The 21,260-nt window shown below is 41.3% G+C and overlaps 1 protein-coding gene across 3 annotated transcripts in view; it reads right to left on the bottom strand.

Moving 5' to 3' along the window:
- Positions 1–119: 119 nt before the first annotated feature.
- Positions 120–21,260, bottom strand: part of rbm33a (RNA binding motif protein 33a) — a 32,596-nt gene continuing 11,455 nt past the window's right edge. The window contains exons 6-19 of one of the 3 annotated variants that reach the window (XM_075452931.1): positions 20,396–20,545; positions 19,850–20,018; positions 19,103–19,323; positions 16,988–17,300; positions 15,732–15,793; positions 12,257–12,386; positions 11,485–11,849; positions 10,804–11,076; positions 10,287–10,586; positions 9,227–10,003; positions 7,360–7,536; positions 5,943–6,122; positions 5,471–5,559; positions 120–5,313 (exon numbers count right to left, since the gene is read on the bottom strand). In XM_075452931.1, coding sequence (XP_075309046.1) covers positions 5,265–5,313; positions 5,471–5,559; positions 5,943–6,122; positions 7,360–7,536; positions 9,227–10,003; positions 10,287–10,586; positions 10,804–11,076; positions 11,485–11,849; positions 12,257–12,386; positions 15,732–15,793; positions 16,988–17,300; positions 19,103–19,323; positions 19,850–20,018; positions 20,396–20,545 — 3,255 coding nt within the window. In that variant the 3' untranslated portion in view covers positions 120–5,264. The remainder of the gene's footprint in view (positions 5,314–5,470; positions 5,560–5,942; positions 6,123–7,359; positions 7,537–9,226; positions 10,004–10,286; positions 10,587–10,803; positions 11,077–11,484; positions 11,850–12,256; positions 12,387–15,731; positions 15,794–16,987; positions 17,301–19,102; positions 19,324–19,849; positions 20,019–20,395; positions 20,546–21,260) is intronic. The other 2 variants (XM_075452933.1, XM_075452932.1) reach the window with 2 other exon arrangements.

The raw sequence follows: 21,260 nt of genomic DNA, 5'->3' as shown, positions 1-21,260 counted from the left end.
AGTTTATTCTTGCTGTTTATTCTAAGTGTTGTTGGGGGCAAAATGAGACTAATTTCAGTCTATTCATGTCCTTTTTTTAGTGTGAACAGCCCAAAGTCAAACAAATTAAAACACAAATGTTACCGTGTGCATTAAAAGAAGTTTATTTTCCATCGGTTTAATTTTTTTTATCAAACATAGTACATTTCATTTGTACAATAGTTGATATCTTAACGTTTTGACATCAGTGGAGAGACATCTGGGTTTACAGCATCAGCACAACTCGAACAATCATGTCAGAAAAGTGCAACACAAAAAAAGTGATTTCTTATGTGATACCACCAGAGTGAGGGTTGAAATACACACAAGATGCCTCGTAAACAGTTTCAGTCAAAAGTCAACAGGGTGGATTTTTGCAGTCACTATTTGGTGCATCATACAATTTGACACCGGCACTCACAGTAGTGTCCTTTTCAAAATCCGACCCAAACAATGAATGTCAAGAAGCTGGGATGTACTTCGGTGAAGAGAAAGCCATAAAAGGGCTTTTGCTTTAGAGTTATGTGTCTGCTCTGTGACCCCCCCGGCTGTCGTCACAGAGATGGAGAACCTCCATCCACTGGGCTAACAAACAATGGTAATCCAGGCAGGCCACCCTGCTCGATACAGAAGTTCATCTAACAACAGCAGCATCGAGGAAAAGACGAGCAACAGTCAAACTTATGTACGGTAAGCTGGGAGAACAGTAGCTGTTAAGGAAGAGAAGTAAGTTCAAGTGAAAGCCTCTTTTCCAGGGGATGGACACCGCGGAGCTGAAATGAAACCTTAAAAGTTAGGTTCATGAGACAGAAAAGGGGGATACAGATATCACTCGGCTGCTCTCCGTCCAACGGCATTCTGTAGAAAAAAAGTGAACCCGTTAATCCCAATCTACACCGTTGCAGTGCAGAACATCTGCGCAGCTAAAAGTCAAAACTGGCCTAGTGTGACAAAAACCAGCGTCGGACCATACCAGTTGTTCCGCATGTTTTTCCTAAAGCCAACACGTAGCTGTGATGTTCTACTTTCAGGACGTCTGTGTGGCTATTTCTGCATTAGCCGCGTCTCATTTCACAAAAATGACTGTTTTAAGCGCTTTTACGTGATTATACTGCAGGACAAGTCTGAAAAAAGGTTAAGGAGAGAAACAAAAACAAATACAAAGGAGACACAATACTGAAGCTGCTTGGATGTTGAGCACAACTCAACCTTCACCAAAGTCGATGGCGGCTTTAACACGTTAAAAGTTAACGACTACCAACTTTCACAAGACTCTGCTTGTTGCTTTTGTGTAATTTGGTAACGGATAAACAGAAGCAGCAACTGTCACTTCGGCGGAGGAATAACTGCCCGATGATTTCAATCTCCTCCTAACAGTCAACTGAATTCATCATGAAACAGGGAAGAGGACCTTTACCAAAAAGCCAAGTAGCTGTTAGAGGATGAACCAAGTTTCATCGACAGGCAAACGCTTCGGTCAGAAAACGCAACAATAAATGTATGACGAGTAAAATACTGAGCGGGCAAATAACGGCCCGGTTATGACACACTTTGCTGGTTTAAGAAAACATGCTAAACCCTTGATATGGTGCTTAAAAAGGTTTCAGTTTGCATCCTCGTCGGTTGACCTGGAAAAACAGAACATCGTTATCTTATTATTCAAGCCAAGCGGCAAAACCGCTGAGTCCTTCAATCGCCAAATGGACCTGATAATAAAAAAAGTTAGTGTTACATAAAACCCAACCCGTTGCATCTTTAACCTGAAGATAGAGTAGACATTGTAATATCTATTATCAGCAGCCATAATGAGGAGAACAGAAAGTCCCGCTGATGTCTGACAGACAGGTCGGCTATCGGCTAATTATTCTAAGATCGCCTCAACATATTTTAAGATTCACAGCATACACGTGTGAATGATTCTTCATTTGAAGGTACAAATAGATTCAACATGAATCTGTTGGGTCATTACAAGACACGGAGGTCTTATAACACTGTCGCTACGACTGGCATTGCCCATACTCGGTTCCTTTTTACTCCCCCCTCCATTTCAAATCCACAGGATTTACCAAAGCACTGAACCTCGAGTGTCGTCCACAACATCAAACACAGTAAATGCACAAAGTCAGTACACAAATACACAAAAAAACAAAGGGAAGAGGACATAAAGAGGTCAGTTTAGACACAACTGTGCAACATACAAAAAAAAACAAAAAAACAAAACAAAACCTTAAAACCACGCAAACCTCAAGCTTTCACAAGGAGGAGGAATTTTAGGGGAGACATTTTTCAGACACCCTGCTACTCATGAGCACTGAGACTTTACTGGCAAGAGTCCCATTTGTGCAAACTTACTAGACTTAATTTAAATAACGAATAATTTAAGGGGAAATACCACTAAATTTAGGTGTGATTCGCACATGCGGAGAGACAGCGGCAAACAAGTACTTGGGAATGTAAACGCTTTTGCTTAAATTGTAAACAAAATTAAATAAATAAATCAGGAACTTAATCTGTGATGTCACCCAAATGAGCAGCACGAGGTAGATTTCATGAAAGCACGTTGAATAGTTTTAAATGTAATCCTCCAGTTTTTTTAGTATTATTAGCCCAAAAACCAAAAACAAAAAGAGAAAAAGTTCCCAGTGAAGTCCAGTAACATTTAAGAGCTGTTACGGGAGACTTCGATATATTTTATGAGGACTGCACACGAGGTTGTCATCACAGTTAAAACTGGCCGGGCCAAAATGTCTGTCATTTCTCACTGAAAACCAATGAATTCAGTGTCAAAATTCAGTGACATTCCCCTTTAGTCGTGAGGTAGTGTTTCCATATTACTGCTATCATCTTTAAACCTATGAAAAATATAGATTTATTTAAAAAAGCAGCTCCATTCTGAAGTAGCTTAAATTTTCTGAAAAGTATAAATATATATATATATATATATATATATATATATACATACATATATATAAATATATATAATAGAATGCAAAGTGAATACCTGCTAACTTACAGATTCCGTAAGGTACAAATGGTTGAAACGTGGCACAAATAAAGATAAAGATACTTCATCATAAAGGCACCAGACACATGGACATCACACACAACCACACATCTTTGGACTAAAGTTCAACCGGCTTCACATACCTGCATGTTTCACGGTATATTGGCCATGTTTTTATTATTTTTCTTGTTTTCCCTTGAAATCTTTTTTTTTTTTTTTTTGCCAAATGTCTTATAAACAGAAATGTGTTCCAGTCATTTGGGCTCTAAAATGGAAACAAACCAATCGTAAAATGATCTATGTCTGGACACATTGGCGTATATCCTTACATATAAAAAGGTTTAACTTGATACAACATGAACAACACAAGGAAAAAGAATAAAAGAAAAAGGAAAATTCCACAGGGTAGATATCTACTTATGTACATGATCGCTACATAGATAATGGTTGCCCCCTTCAACTTCGTCCGTCAGTGCTTCACTCATCGTCGACGTGGATATCGGAACGAGTTTCGGATAATTATAGTTTAAACCGAGAATAAACTAAACCGAAGTGGAAAGAAAGATTAAAGAAAAACGCAAAATGAGCCAAACCGACGAGTCCGATTAACAGATTTTATAATAAGAAATGGATCGTGGAATCAAATTGAAATTCGGCCGCAGCAAGGATTTGAAAGCATTGATGTAGACTTCTGAAAAACAGGGGAAATAAGTATCAAGTGACGTGTTAGGTGATGGACAAGTCCAGCCGCTTGATTTGTGAAACATGTTTGAAAATCTTGAGGTCTTTGAGATGATTAGGTATCGGTATATTTGGAAAAAAGACACATCCCAGCAGTTTAACAAGAAAAAAAATCCAATTTACAGGGCAAAGTTTTCTGATAAATCCCTTCTTTTCAAGCAAATCCTCTATGAGAATTATTCAAAATACTTTTTCTCAGGAACTCCAACCAGCTTAGCTATAAAAGGCACCAAATTATCAGGTGAAGGATCAATTTATTCCAATTCCAAGGAGAAGAAAAGCAATGTGTCTCAGCAGAACCTCGCAGGAATGTGTCTTCCTACTGACACTGACAGAAATGTAACTTACTGAATATGACATTTCTTCAACAATATACAAGTAACGTGCTGTAATCATTAAAAAAAAAAAATATATATATATATATCTACATGAGCACCCCCTCAATGCAAAACTGAGCACAGACCTGACACCTAAATCCAACTAATCCACAATCAGACGTACAACTAAAACATATCAAAGACATGGCAGACTTAGAAAAAAAACATTCCATCTAGTTAACAGTTAAAAGAGCGAAAAATATTCTGAACAAAGAAAAACAGCAGAAGACCAAACAGACAATCTTTGGATCCGGGGAGCAGCACTAACATCGAACAGAACCATAAACCTACAAAGCCTTCCGAAACTCTCCAAACTACAGCGAATTTAGAATAATAACGGTTTGTTTAGTGTCTGCGAGTGAACTTCAGTTACTGCTGTTAAATGTTAAATCCTCACACCCAGGCTACTTTTGTGCCTGTGTGGAACATCCCCACCAGGTAGTGCCATTAACCAAAAATACAAAAGACTGGGGGGGACCCCACCTGACAGCAGGCTTGAGTTGAAATTAGAAAGCACCGTTCGTGATAAAATGCTGCCATCTACAGAGCCGGAGAAACACTGCGAGGAAAGAGCCCAAACGGACAGGCTGACCACTTACTGCCACGACCATTCCCCCTGCATGAAAACACCAAAACCACAAATAAAATCTAAAAAAAGATTATCAAGTGGCCACATCTGAAATGCAACGAGTCCTTTTGTTTTTTTGTCACAGAAGAGGGGAGCAACCATTACACCATGATAAGTTCTACTTAAGTGTCAGTGTAAGATGCAAAAAACGAAACAAATAGCAAAAAAAAAAAAAGAAAAAAAAGAAAAAAAAGGTAATTCTCCACAAACTACATCACAGACGGATCCACTGTCCAGCGTCTTCTCAGTGACATTTTACAACTACAGCCACCTGGCGGGCTAAGTTAAACACATGCATGCACGCAGCTAATGTCTTTGTGTCCACTGGTCCGCGCTGGTGGGAGACGAACGATGAACTCTGTGCAGAGACGGTGGATGACCCCAAAGAGGTGAAGTAATAATCCTAAAAGAAGGTGGAGCTACGCACAAGGGACTCCCACAGCAGGAAAAAGCGGCTTCTTGTAACAGACTTCTTCCCCTGGCTCTTTTGGGCTCCTCATCCGTCAATCAGTGACACATCAATGTGGGATAAATCAATCATGTGCCTGTGTGGTAATGGTGATAATGATGTTGTTTTACCACTCCGGGCTGAAATACTTATGCCTGCACTGTACAATAGCTAACTAGTCTAACATGGTGTGTAATTAGTTTAACTGTCATGGTTATAGAATAAAAACAAAAAGAAGGTGGAATGAGGATTACCTATGGAAGCTCATTTGGAAACTCACTGCATGTTGAGGAGTGGAAAATTTGGCAATTGCTTTCCTCTGCTGGGGTAACATTTTGAACATCTGCAGTAGACAGAGAGGGGAGAAGACAAACTGAATGCAACTGGATACACATCTCATCCACAAGAGGGAGCGGGGGTGGTGAGGAAAAATGGAATAATTAATTCACTTCTTCAATCTACACTACCAAATCCCCTCAACAGAGGGCGCTATGATACCAGCTATAAGCAAAGGTAATTATTTCCATAGGGCTGAGTGCAAGTAAATATTCATTTTCTAAGTATTCAGCCTGAGGAAAGAATCTTCTATAAAAAGAAATAAGCAGAAACTTCAGCAGAGTGACAGGCGAGAATTTTGTTGAACAAAAACTATTCTCAAATAAAGTCCATATAGAAATAAAATCAATTTATTCAGTTCATGAAAGAGGGGCGGTATTTGTCGCCTACCTCTATGGGGCCAATGGACCTAAGAAGGTTCTTCAGCTGAAAGTCAGTCGTGGACGAGGAGAGGCCCTCTATGGACACGGTGCAGCCTGGGTTCTCAGCAGCTCTGGGGCTCTGTCTGGTGGCCATTGGACGACCTCGACCCACCGGAGCGGCGCCTCTGCCCCGGCCTGACACAACGACCTACACCAGCAGCAGGCGTGAGAGAAATTACCCTCATGAAGACGAAATGTGACGAACGCTTCACAGAAAAACAGAGAGCACAGGCTGAGCGTTTTCCTGCTTTAACGAGGATGCTGACGCCTTCAGCCACGTGGAGAGAAAAAAAAAACGCAATGCATTTTGCTCTCGCGTCACTCAGACTTCCACACGATTGACTCATCATATTTTTATTTTTTTGTCAATGTCTGAAGATGATGCATGTCACATGACATATCTTCATACGAGCTTGTGAGTGAGAGGTATGTTTCCCCAGCCGCAGAGCAAAAGGAGGAGGGAGAGACTGAAAAATTGAGAAGAGGAGGTAGTGGGAATATGGTTATGCGTGTTTGGGGTGGGGGAGCATAAAGGGAGAGGAGCCATACAAGTGAAGTGGTGGCTGCCTTACGCTGTCAGCATCAGTGACTATAGTATCTGTGACAGGAGCCTTGTGGTGACAGGCGTGCAGAGAGGCCAGGGGACCTTGTGTTGCCCCGTGTTACACTGTTTTCAGCTTGTCAATACTCCTGCACCTGGCACACTGTCCTGTCTTACTGCAGCTACTGCTCGATTGGTACATCTACTGAACGCCAGGGTCAGGCAACTTTACAGGAGACATTTTGGCTTCTATTACAGCAGATGCTCCGCCATCACTGACCTTTGACTGCAACGATAAAATATTTAGCCTGTATTCGGTCCTGTGTCAAATAACTCTGCAGCAGTCGTAGGTATTCGTCAGCTCTGATCCCAAATTGCCATTTTTGGGAACACAACACTTGGGCGCACACATTCATTTTCAATGAGGGCGCTGTAATCAGTGCAACAAGAGTGGGCACAGCTCAGTGTTCCCTTTAAGGAGGACACATTTACCAATCATAATGTCTCACATGGAGGCTCTGAAACAGGCAGCAACAACACCGGTCAAAAATAAACTATCCTAATTATCATAGAAAGTTGTGCTCAACAGCGAGATATGACGTAATGCCATCCCTTCATGTTGTTCCAACTTAAAGGCTTCCTGCCTGGATGGTAGTTGCATTCACTGGACTCAACTCCAGTTATGAGTATATTGTAGCCCTCAAAAGCACTGATACACACTACCTCTGAGAATGAGAAAAGATTTAACTGGCTTGTTTTAGCGGATGTACCTCGTTTAAAAAGCCTCTTTAAAGACGCTGCTTTTGGTGTAAAAACAGTAACAAAGATGTTATTTATGACATACCCTGCTTTGCTGTGGGTTGCCCATGCCCCCGCGGCTAGCTTGCGGTGTTCCACCTGGTGTCTGTTGCTGCTGTCCCATCATTGTAACCTTCCTTTGAACACCCTGGTTGAGTGGAGATGATTGCCAGTTACCTTGCTGCTGCACTGGGCTGCTGGTGGCCTCAGGCCCGTTTCCACTCTGGATGGGAAAATTAGTATACGATAAATTACTATCTCAAACAAACCTCATGCCTTTATCTCTGTTTGCAAGCGTCACAAAGTCATGTTCACATCAATCATTTAGGTAAAGTTTTTTATGGACAACAGGGAGAAATGCAAAACTCTCCACGAGGCAAACTGAAAATCAGCAAGCACTGGAACTGGATTTCTATCAGAGAGGCAGCGGAGAATAAAGATCAACCGAACAAGGTGATGGTCTCATTATCAAATAAAGTCACAGCTCAACTCTGTTGACATGCAGAGAGGAATTGAAGGTCGTCTCTTCCCCGACTCTGCAGAAAGATGTGACAGATCAATACATGGGAAGAAAAGAGGCGCTATCTCTGACCTGTCCCCAGCTGAGAGTAAATGGATTAATCCCTTCTATAGAAATCACAGTTCCTGATTGCACCCATCAAATGCTAAGCTGCATTACACTGGAACGACAGCCGCTCGATGTGTACCCCATCCCCCCTCGCACATACCCCCCCCGTTCCCAAGCTTTTGTGTTTTGCACTGCTTTGTATTATCCCTGATGAAAATATAATTTGCCTCTTATCTGCGTGCCTAAGCTAAACAAATCCAAATCCTCAAAAGTGGCAACTTTCTTACACAGGTATTATGTTACACCCCCTCCACTCCCACCTTCAACCAAGAGAGATTAATTACAAGGGTCTTGGATTGGCATCTTTTGTTGCCTTGCACCTGAGAGATGGTTTGATGGAAAGAAGCAACTGAGGGATGACAGAGGGAAAGAGGTAGGAAAAAAAAGAGGTAGAGGAGAGGAGATAACATTGTCAAGCTCTCATTTATGACAACAGAACAATGACGAAGAGAGTATCTTCTTTTCACTGCAGCCATGAGCCTTGGCTGTTTCTTTCTGTTTCCTTCTCTTTCTCTCCACTTCACATCCAACTCCACTTTTTTTTTTTTTTCCCCCAAGATGCAGCAAATCAGATAGCTCTGCACAGGTTTCCATTAACACACTGACATCCAGTTATCTTCATCTGCAGCCAGCATGCGATTTTGGCGCAGTGGCTTTATCCTCTGGGACAAAGTCGTAAAGCAGCTTATTTTAAATACTATCACATTCCACCAACATGTCTCATCTGTGACGAGTATTAATGTTTAACATGCAATGCCTTTGTTGTTTTTCAATAAAGATTAATGCGCAATTAAGACCAAAGCACTAACTTATCAACAGAGTATAAAATAGCCAGCCGTGGTAATTCTGGACTCTTATTTTACCCTCTATCTTTAAGGGAATGCTCATCTGTCCTGAAAAGAGGATATCAACCTTTAAGAGCAGTGATGAGGCGTCCCCAACTCTACAGATAAATGTCAAACCGCGGTCTTCAAAGCCTCCAACCTTTCTTTGTTATAAAGGTAAAAAGTACGTGAAGACATTGCGACTTAAATATCAGTTCCTGAAGCTTAACTGTAGAAACTCTTAACATCAATTTTGCCAAAATGACACAGACATCACAGTGTCATTCCCATAGGTTAGAAATCATCTAGATTACAAAATAGACAGTGGGGGGAATAAATGGCATTTCATTTGAAATGCTATAAAGTTTCCCTTGTGGGTAAAACCTGCAGACGGGGATCAAATAAATGTCAGAACAGAACACAAAAGAAGGTGTCAGATAAAACTCGGATCATATGCTCACCGGTCCTCCAATTTTGACGACTCTGACTTTTTGTGGCACCTGCTGGCCTTCGACGCTAGAATTCTTGGCACGCTGCATCACAGTTCTTTTAGCCCCGGGTTTAGGTCCTTGAGTCTGAACCAAGCCTTGGCCCACTGAAGGAGTCCCAGGAATGTTCTTTTGAGGAACTTGTACATTTTGAACCTGAGCGGGGGGTCTGTTTACACTCTGCAGAGTACTGTTCCTTCGTTGCTGTGGCTGCTGCTGATTCTGTTGGGGCTGCTTCCACTGCTGTTCAGGATCAGCGCCGGGGCCGGGGCTGGGGCTGGGACCGGGGGTCTGTTGCTGCTGTGTGCTGCCTTTTACCATCTGCAAGCGTGTCTTGACATTGGGACGAGGTGTTTGGGTCTGTGCAGCACTGCCGGGAAGTATGGTATTACCCTGATTAGAAGTCTTTAATGTGTGATTTAATGGTTGCTGAGTTCTCTGAGGGATCTGTCTCTGCTGTTGTGTCTGTAGTTGCTGTTGCTGTTTTTGTTCCGGCTGCTGCTGCTGCGGTGGTTGTTGTACAGGCTGTTGCGTTTGCTGATTTGGTTGTACTGGCTGAGGCTGTGCAGCAGTTGGGCCTTGGCCTGGTGCGTTTGTCTGAGCATTAAGCCTTTGCAGCAGCTCTTTCTTTCTGACACCAGCCTGCATCTGCCGTCGCAACTCTTTCCTCTTTAGAATCTCCTCTCTTAGACGCTTCTGCTCCTCAATCTTCAGGCGATACTGCCTCGTTTCCTCATCTTCATTGGGGTCCTGTTGCACAAAATACAAGCTGAAAATACAACTACCAGTGCTTACATACTGGAAGTGAAGCTACTGATGACCGTGCCCTATTCAAACCAAAAATCCAATTCTTCAAATGTATAATTATGAGCTAAACCTTCTTATTTGGCTTTCATTTTTAATGAATCCCTTACACCCATTTTTTTCCTGCTAGAAATATTCAATAAATACATTTGTGCAAAATAATTTTAGCATTCTTTGTATTTGTTCTCCTTGTTCCAGGGAAGAAAAAAATTGATCTCAAAATGCTGACCTGTGGTGTTATACTGGACGGGGTGCTTGGGACTTCCTTGTGAACCACTGTCCTGCCTGCTCCCCATGGCTGTAAGTCAGTCTTTGCAGCAACTTGGCCTCTTCCTCTGCCACCACCAGACATCGGCTGCGCGTTCTGCCCAGGACGCATCCCCTGTGTTGTCTTGGCAACAGGCTTGATGTTGGCAGCGGGGGAGGTTGGGGTTGGGCGGGCACTGTTCATGTTTGTGTTACCAGGTGCTACAGGGAGCTCCCGGAGGTTGCTGTTGCGCTGCTGCATTTGTTTGGAGACTGGTGTGTTCTGACGAGGGGAAAAATAACATTTAATCTTGATTTACAATCAAGGAGATTTTAATGAACCTTCGGTTCTGCTTTTCCATCAAACTGCGATTTGTTTATTGAGAAAATACAAAGACAGAATAACGGCTGGTGTTTAAAATGACACAATGATAACACAGAAAACACACATAACATCGGTTTGACTGGAAAACAGATTAGCAAATACGTTAATGTCTCACCATTCTCTGTCTGTTTGACATGTTGCGCTGTTGAGGATTCTGAGGGCGGGGAGTCATCTGCCTGGGGCTACCATGCACCTGCTGTTGATGGAAAAGATTCTGACCATGGTGCATCATGGAGCGAGGCTCACTGAGATTTATCTGTTGCTGCTGATGATGATGATGATGATGGGGTAACTCTTGCCTATGGTGTTGCTGCTGCTGATGCATGGGATGTGATGGCAGTGGGTCGTGATGTGGAAGCTGAGAGGCAGGAGGGCCGTGCATTAAGCCCTGTGATATCAGAGAAAACAAGCAGAATGTACATGTCCAATTTCATTTTTTAATAAAACACCAGGAAGATTCTTTCTTTTGAATTCTAATAAAGCATGAGACGGGGAAATTTTTGCATGACTAACCCTACCCCATGTCCTCGTATAACCACACAGTAGTAGTACAAATGCGAGTCAATCACTAGAGGGAGCTCTTGTCTATGTCTCTTGACAAGTGCAGCAGTGCCAAATGAACGCAACTCTTTTTAATCAACACTTTAGTAGCTGTGAATATGACAACTACTCACATCGAACATCCATATTTGTCAATAAAATGCAAGGGATAATACAGGAAGAATAAGAGAAGCAGTGTTGCAACTGTTGGATGACATAGCAGCACAAACATGTATTAGTGAATAAAATCACTTACTCTTAGTCGTACCTGCATCCCAAACTGAACTTGTGGAGGGGGGAAAAGGTTCCCCTGCTGGCCAAATGGCTGACGAGGGCCCATGAAAGGCCTGGGCTGGTTGGGGGGGCCACCTTGTTGATTCATGTTCACCATCCCCTGGTGACCTTGGTGGGGAGGGAGGTTTGGTCTTGGGGGTTCTCTCTGAAAAAGTCCTAGTGGGCCCTGGCCAGGGTGGTTGAAGGGTGGTCCTGGTGGGCCGAAGCCCATGTGGCCTTGACCAGACAGCTGCTGCTGGTGGAGGTTGTTGCTGCTGTTCATCAGAGGGTTGGGGCCCTGGTGATCAAACATGTGCTGCCCTGGAAACCGTGATGAATCTCCACATTCTGTGCCCACACAAGGAAGACCAAATATCAACAACATAGCAAACATATCAGTTGTTTTTATTCCCTTAAGAGCCAACTTCAGTACCTGTAATACCACATGTGTAGTGTTAAGGCGAGGGAAACTAAAACAGACAACTTTATCAAGGTGTAAGAATAAACAAGCAGTTGTGTTTTTAATTCTGCATCAACAATGTGAATTAAAAATCATAAATATGTATGTTTAATGCCATTTCCAAGGTTCATTCAGATGTATGTATACACACATGCATATAACATGAGTTCTGCTAATAGAGCAGCAGCAGAGAGCTAGAAGCATACCCTCTAGGTATAGCGCTAGAGGTGATGAATAGGGTTAAATATGCTAAGAGTGCTTTGTAACCCTCGTCAAGGCTGGATGTGAGACTCACCTCCCATAAACAGCGGCTCTCTGTCCTGGGGGCCTTGAGGTGGCTGGTTCCTCATAGGCTCCATGTGATGAGGGGGCCGCTGAGGCTGACCAAAATTACCTGGCATGTGCTGCTGGAAGTCTCCTGGTCCCTGAGAAAGCACAAAACTCATGAATTATAAGCCATTCTGGAAACTCAATAATCACAAGCAAATTAAACTAATAAAAAATGGGAATTTGTGAAGTTTTGCATTGGGCAGGGAGCGCTTGTAATTGAAGTGCTGGGATCATTAAATAGATGTAGAATCTTGAGTTGTAAACATCAATATGCATGCCAATATCAAAGAAATCCTTCAGCATGAATTCATGAGCATACCCGCATTAATGCTACTTTAGGCTCTGTAGATAAAACCTTCTAAAAGCCCGTCTCTAACAAGGAAAGGGTATTTCAGGAGGGCATGAGTGCCCTCATCTTTGTTTCAACCATTTCGTATGTTCGACAGCTTTCTACACATCACATGCACACAATTCCCAATCAATCTACCTAAGAAAAACTAGATAACAACCACTTAATCCCTCCTTGGAATTCGAATCCCTGTGTAACTGTCTCCTTTATTCTTTTAAACAGCCAACTCTGTTGAAAAATTAACCTGCTATTCAACACGTGGCACTTCCACAAATGGGCTGCTTGCCTCCTTCAAGCCTATTGTAAATTACTTAAGATGCTATCAAGGCTTAATCCATCTTTATTCCACAGCTGCGTGGAGGTATTTAGAGAGAAGAGGTGTTAGAAAGCTAGAAGGCCAAAGTCCCAAAAACTTGCTTAACATTAAGTTAATCAAAGAGGCTTACAAAGACAGGGGATCACAATGGGGGCACAATCATACCGCTCTAAAAGGTCATGCAGCCAGGTTTGCACAATGAGGACTCTGGTGTCCATATAATACCCCTCAAATAACACAGCTCATCCTCTCACTTCTAATCCTTGATAAAACAGTGTGGTGGCTGCTCAATATGTAATTGATGCTGTGACAGCTCAAAACTGAGAGCGTCGACAAATAGAATGGTAAAAGGCCAGATGTTAAAGTGCTTCATAAAGAATAGAAACTTGAGTTTAAAAAGATATTTTGTTTCTGGATTTCACGGCAACATCTTAGCCAGTATAGGTAATAGCATTTCGCCTGTGAACGATCAAGAATTAAAGATCGAAAATGTCATTAAAGGGGTATTTTTCTTTAATTATAAAAAAAGGGGCATAAAGATGATTACAAAGGTTCATAAAAGGTACAAAGAAAAGAGAACACCGTCAAATGATAATTCCACTGTATCGCAGAAAGTGAATCTGCAAACGTTTGTATAACTGATGAAATGGTAATATTTATTGCTTTTCTTCATCGATACTGGGCTGAATAGCTTTAGGTTTCTGACTATCAGACAAAACAAGCACTCTGAATGTCCCTTGTTTAACCCTTGTAAGTGCATCTTGTAAGGAATGTATCTTAACAGTCTGAATTGTTATTAATTTTCTTTGATAATGACCAAAACTTATATACACGCAACTGTTTATTGCATTGTACTGAAATTAGCCATCCAACGAGGTCATGCCCCTCGCACTTGTGTAACACCACGAGCTATCATAATGACTGCGTGTAAAGGGGCTGAAAGGGGGTCATATTTCTCCCAACTCGTTTTATGGTCCTATTGTCTAGTTAACCATGATGAAGGATAGTTGGCCAATAAATGAAATAATAACTGCAACTGAAACTCTTAGCAAACAATCATTGGAAAGCAGCGTGCCAGGAAGATTAGTTGGTTGGCCGTGATTTGTTTTTAGCCTTAACACATACCACGAGTCTCTTGCCTCATTAACGCTTCCTCACATATTGCTTCAGTGAGCCCCTTCCCTGTCCACCGGCTTCGGGTGACACCGATACTGCAGGCTTGGTCACCGGCGGCAACAAGCCAAGACTGCATATCCAACAGATTGTGATGCAGGTTAATTGGATCATTTCTATGCTGCGGCCTCATGTGGCAATGTCCACAAAACTGACATAAGTACCCTTAAAATAAAACAAAAACCATGGAAACAAGACCAAGTCCATCTACTATTAAAATTTCTACAAATCAATTATTTTTTTTTTTATTTAAATTGGCCATTTAACCTTTAAAAAGTGCGTTTCACGTTTTTCTCATAATTTCATGAATCAATAATTTTATTGAGAATGAGCTGTAAACAATCAATAATAATCCTTAAAAGCAGTTTTTGTAGTAGTAAAAAAAATAAATAAATAAATAAAGTTGTGACCAGAATAAATTATTCCTGATGACTTTAATTGGCGTTGAAATTAATATTTCAAAAGCAGTCTCCACCAGCAAAAATTTAATGCAGTAATACTGGAGGCTATGACCCCCCATTCGTTTGGCCTTTAAACAATTAAATTTGATGGGATGATAATGTATGATAATCACGAGTAATCAGGTGCCCACTGATAAATGGAAAGTTGACGGTTGGTATGTCACCTGCATTTCAAATTGTGTCCTTGGCAACACCAGCCTAAATATGACTGACAGCTGGGGAATCCAACACAATGCTTTTCATCCGCCCAGTTTTCCTTTCCACTCCACCTTTTACCGTGTGATCGGAGCCTAAACTGCTTCTTGCTACCCGGCTCATGTATTCAGCGTGATCCTAGCATGATTGCATACTTCAGCGAACAGGAATAGCATGATATTGACAGTGCATGTTGGAAAAAACAGAAATAATATATATATATATATATATATATATATATATAATTTTTTTTTTAAATAAAGACCGACTCCAGCGAACAGTCTGGCTCATTGGTCCAACCACATGGATACAATTGGATGCAGCTATTTTCTATAAGCTAATTTGCATAAATCCATTAAAAATGCACTTTCCAGAAAGACGTCAGTCAGCATCACCACCACCTGATGCCCAGAAAACATTTACTAGAAAGATGGAGTGACTTAACGTGGTTGACTTCCTAGTGAGTCAGTTTCCCTCAGTACAGAAATTTTGAAAATCATATGTTTGTACATATTTATACAGGCCCTGGCACCGCCACGACTTTATGTTTTACTAATTCTGATAGCTTTTAGAAAAGGTTTATGCCTTTCGGACACAAAATTGAGGAGAGCGACTTTTAACTGGCAGCATTATCCTGTATTCACAATTCCATTATGTGCCAGGCTGGCTAGTCTGAGCCCCAGACCATCCATGAAGAGCTGCTAAGTAAGTCCCGTCACTGCAGCCTGAGCCGCCAAAAGTCTGCCGCCTAAAGCTTCTATCATGCATTTCCAGTTGTGTGGCCAGACTCATATCAGTGTTTACAGATTTGCTTTTACAGTATTTGGCCAGTGCAGACAGTCAAATTGAAGTAACGATACTGCCCTCATAAAATAAGGGACGCTGACCGTGTAAAGACCGAGAGAAAGTGAGGCGAAAGGGAGGTAGAGGAGCAGCTGCTACTCACAGGGAACCTCTGAGGACCCACAGCAGGTCTGGGCTGGCTCTGAGCAGGAGGCATCAAGGGCACTGCAATGAGAGAGAGAGGGGCGAGAGCAAAAAAAGGAGGGGGGGAGGGGAGAAAAATGAAAATGAGAGGCAGCAAGCAGAGAGAGAGTGTGATTGTAGAGGAAGAGATATCTTCAAGCTGAAGGCTCTTACGCACACATACATGTTAAATTTCAGCTCAGAGTTGCCATTACATTTTTACACTTTTTTACAATACTCAAGGGAATATTAAATACTTGAGTAATTTGTTAAAAACGAAAAAGATATCTGCTGTTTCACAACATTTTGACACAATGCAATTTAGTAAACTTGATTTTCATATCGCTGGCTTTCTGAATAATAACAAGGCAAACTGAGACTGCATGTCAGCAGCTACAACTGGTAAACATTCAACTCGAGTCTTATCCCTGACTCTTACAAATGAATGTGTGAATAAATACTAAAGATGCACAACTGCATGCATGAACGCACACCAACACTCCTAACCACGGGCAATCCCTGATCTCCCAGAACACAGCTTTCTCTGGGGAGCAAAACCCAAACTTTGTTAACAAAATTTCAATCTAGGCCTGGACAGATAACCTAGCTGGCAGAGTAAAATGGTGATGAGAAATTGGGAGGAAAAGCCATTACTAGCAGAGAGAACTTTTCAGCTGTCATTCAACCGAACAACAAACAACATTCTAATCCAGACACGTTTCAGGAGAAGGGAAGGATAAGTGCCAGCCAGAAGAGCCACAGATAAACAGGCTATCTTTGTGATAAAGTATCGCTACATGATTTTTGGTGACTAAGAATTAGGATTGTTAGAGATACTCATCATTCAAAATTGACAAGCTTGAAAAACAGAAACAATATCTGGATTTTTGATGGAAGTTATAGATTTCTTTTATCAGTTATCTAAGCTATATGAGATCTACAGTGAAATTTGGTGAATCTACTAAATCTATAAACATGAAATGGTCAAAGTCGTTGTGAAGAAAAATTTCTAGGGACAAGCCCAATTTTTCCCTCATAATAAATCTTTGCACAGTCCATGAGATGTATAATATTTTTGTCATTTAAAGAGGCAACCTGTATTAACCCAATATGTCTCCTTGCTAATGGACAGATGGCCGAACTATGGTGAATCCCTGGAAATAAACGGAATTATTCTTAATTACGTTAAATAAAAAGGTTGACTAAAGGCACTGTGTTGATGCTGGATTAGCCTACCTTGTACAGAGGAATGTGCAGGCCCTCTAAAGTGGGGGTTAATGTGGATGTTTTTTGGCTGCATGGGCTGCTGCTGGTGGTGCTGAGGGAAGTTGGGTGGCGGGGGGCTCATCATTCGTGGCTGTGGCTCCATCTGGGGTCGCAGTGGCGGAGAGCGATGAGCCATGTGAGGGGGGATGAGGGGCTGAAGAGGCTGCTGGGGAATGGGGCGACCATGCTCCTGGAAGGGAGGAAGTCCTCTTGGACGTGAAGGGTGGTGATGATGGGACTGCTGTTGCTGCTGATGAGGAGGAGGCAGCATTCGGGAGGATTGCTGTTAATTGGAAAAAAAGGGAATCGAAGAGGAGGGAGAGAAAAAAATAAACACTTCAAAACACATTTTTCTCTAGATGCTTCTTACATCACCACTTAAAGCCACGTGAAGACGAACCGATTCAATTTATCTGCAGAAACCAAGTTGATGCTAAACGGCAATTTTGCTCAAGTCTCCTCTAAAGATTTAGAGTATGTGTCCACTTCAGAAATTGTACAAAAGACAGCAACCTTGCTTACCAAACATTTTTAAAGAGAGCTCGAGCAATGAATAAGTGGAAACAAAAAACAACATCAGCTTTCAGTTTGGGTGCCAACAATGAAATATCTCAATCAAGGATACACAGACTGATAAATGTTGAGCTATTTGGTTCCACGTGTGACCAAAAATCTGTGGAATCCCACTTAATTTCTTCCTCAGTAGCAACACTAGTTCACATTTAAAGAAGAAGAATAGCAGAGCTATTCAGAGACAGGGGCAGGATTTCACCTCTGACTTGGCCCTGAAGATTCTTCTGCTTTGTCGAGTGTCCTCAAGAAACTTCAACCTGTAGGTTATCTCTGTATTTGTTTATACTGTAAAAGGGTTGGGGCTAACTAACATACATGCTAGCAGCTATTGGTAAACGGGAAGTACTTGCCATTGGTAGCTTAAGATGAAGATAAGTATTGAAAGCCTTTTTACCTCTTAAATAGACAAATATTATGCTTCCGTCACACATATAACTCTCAAAGCTCCAGCCTAGACCTGACACCATTGCGGAGGCAGCTGTGTCTCCTTAATCCTGATAAGATGACTTAACTTCCACCCTAGCCAAAGTTTTGGAGCTAGCATCAAAGTCAGAGCCAACTTAAAAAAATAGAAAATATCACTTTATGTATTTTGGAGTGACTGCCAAACTCAGCTACTGTGTCTTAGGTAGGTGATGCACTGCATCTATTGAAATAGAAAGTGGCCAAAGCAGGAATGTTAACAGCGCATTTGTTGTTTGAGCATCAACCAAAGTCATCATAAAAAATTTTTGGTGCACCTAAAATCATAAATCTAACGCAGCCGTGCTGCCATTGCACAACAACAACAAAAAAAAGTTAGTCTGAAGTTAGTCTGTCTCAAACTGGTCCTTGATAATTGGCCAAACAAACAAACATAGCAGTGACCAAATTAGTCAAATGGGCAACCTGACAACCAGAGTACATTGCAAAAAGCGCAATCTCATTAACTGCAGTAAACTGAATGTTTGTGGTGTTGGACAGTCATCCATGTGTCATTAAATTTTCATGTTCAATGTTAGAGTTTTGTTTTGAATTTTACAGCTTATTATCATTAATTAATGCAACCAAAAATAAACCAGTGCTGGAGTTAAATGTCATGCGGCCTTGGGAAGAACTACTTTAACCCTGGGGGTTCGCTCCAGCTGTGAGCGACTGGAAAAACACTCAGTTGATACTTTGCTTTGTTACCTGTGGCCTTGGGCTACAAATTTAAAGAAAGACAACAAAGTTCTACTCTTTTTGTGCTCAATAATGAATACAATATTATGAATCCAACTCTGATTTAAATCTTAAGTATGGTATGAAAGCGAGTGATGTCCTATTAATGTAGAATACATAAGCTGTTGTGCCATTATACACATGTAACCTTGAAAAAACTGTCAAACTCTTTCAGTGATCAAATCTAAATTTGAAATGACTGTTAAAATATATTTCAAATCTTCTTATCCAGTGAAGCTCTGACACACACACACACACACACACACACACACATAATTTAAGTTGATAAGGCTGATGACTGCAAAACTTTACCTGTATGCTCATGTTTCCCATCAATGGAGGCATCTGGTTATGCATTCTTCCTCTTTTTCCTCCTCCGAAATCTGCCATTCCGAACACTGGGAAACCTCCTCTTCCTCTGCCTCCTCGCATCCCTCCTCTGCCTCTGCCTCCGCCTCCGTAACGGTTTTGTCTCTTCTGCCGTTCTTGTTCCTCAAACTCCATCAAATCTCTCTTGGCCTTCTCTGACAGCTCTGACGATAGACGGTACAGGAAAGAGAGAGCATAAGCGGTCTGGAAAAACTTTGGGCATAATAAAGGTTTTGATTATCATTACTGATCTAATAAGAGTCCAATGACTCTGTGAGTATATGTTTAACATCATTCTGCTGCTTCTGACGTTCTCTGTGGGAGATCATCATACATGTAAGAATATCTGAATTCAGTGCACATATGTTGTCTGATTTTGTCAGATGGTGCTGTGGTTATATATAAAAAAAAAAAAAAATCTGGATTTTATTAGAGCAGAGCGACTGTCTGGAAATGTTTTAAGCAACTGCGAGTTAACACGTAGTCTTAATGGGCTGATATTCAGTCACAATTTCTGATGTGTGTCGCCCTCTGACAAAAGAAACAGACAAACACAATAATGAGTTTTTTTCCCCCCCAATGTGAATGTTTAATGAAGAGTAAAGATTAAAAAAAAAAAGATTGAAGGTTGAGATTCAAGGCCGTCAGAGATTCGAGTATAAATAAAACCCTGGAAGGAAGATATTGTACCTAGAGTTTCAGGAATGTTTCTTCTTTTATTGCCTGCATCCGCCAACCGCACAATAGCCCCATCCTTCCTCTCAGATTTGAACCGCATTCGGCCAGACTCTTCATCTTCCTCCTCCTCCTCATTAGATTCCTCCTTTGTTTCGTCATCAGGCTGAGTATCATTTTCACCCTGGGGGACATTTTTCTGATTTGTTAAAATTCACAAATCTATTGTCCAAATATTTCCCTCACCTCTGCTCACAGTCAGAGCAGAGGTGAGTCACCTGACTTACTTCTTGATGCTGCTTAATTTAATCACAATTTTCCATAAATAACATTATATCCTAGAAATCATCATAACTTTTACTGAAGACAGATAAATTGACCAAAACTCCAGCCAAACACCTATGATCATTCCTCTTCATTTCCTTTGCTTCCTGCATACATTTAACAATTATAATACATTTTCAATGTGTCAAAAAAAAGAATAAAGTCTAAAGTCTGGTCTTTTACCAGCGTATTAAGAAATAAATACCATCAATTACAACACGGAGAGTCTTAGCATACCTCCTCTGTGTCGTAGATGCGATGTTCCTCAGCAATGTTGTCTTCATCTTGCTGCTGCTGCTCCACGCCCACCTCCTCAGTGTCCGCTTCCTGTGTGGTTCCATCTTCATTAAGAGATCCACCGCCATAGGAGGTCTGGTATTCTTCATCCTTTCAAGACGATTCACAAAATAAGCATCGATTAAATAACAGGAGCGCTCTGAAAATGATCAATAATACGCCACTTCATTTCAGTCGTTCCTAAAATCAAAATAATCTCTATGAAAATGACAAAAATCCACTTAAGCTTGGTAATATTGTTCTAGAAGTGGGCAAATAAATACAAGCTTAAAACAAGACATTTGGCTATAGAAACTTTAAATGGGCTGAATTAATATAAACTTTGCATTTTAGACAGATAAAATGTGAACTTCATGAAAAGAGATGAATATGAAACAGAGAGCATACACCTAAATTTACTGGGGAGGATTTGGGGAGGCACCAGGGAGCCCCACCCCTTCCTAACGCAAATTACCATAACAGTGGGAGCAAGGCTTCATTACTATTCCTGACAGCATTTGAAATTCAATGAGATGTAAATGTTTGACATGATATACAGAAATGCAGGCGCAGATAAAAACACTCCTCCCTGCTTCAGTGATGGTGAACACATCATTGACTGACTCCTCACAAATCACTCTGTTATTGGCCGCACTGTAAGTTCACGACTCTGTGTCAAAAACGTGGCAAAGATGCAGAGATTCTGAGAGATGGCAAATCATTCCCCCCGTAACAAGATTTCAGTTCAACCGCTGATACACTCAATTAATTAAACAGCATTACTGATTCCAAATAAACAACTCTGCTGTTCCAGAAAAGTCAACAA

This window comes from Odontesthes bonariensis, chromosome 20 (genome assembly GCF_027942865.1).
Source record: "Odontesthes bonariensis isolate fOdoBon6 chromosome 20, fOdoBon6.hap1, whole genome shotgun sequence".
Classification (NCBI taxonomy): Eukaryota; Metazoa; Chordata; class Actinopteri; order Atheriniformes; family Atherinopsidae; genus Odontesthes; species Odontesthes bonariensis.
The sequence above is the reverse complement of the archived record's forward strand: the minus strand, read 5'-3'. Positions and strand labels throughout refer to the sequence as shown.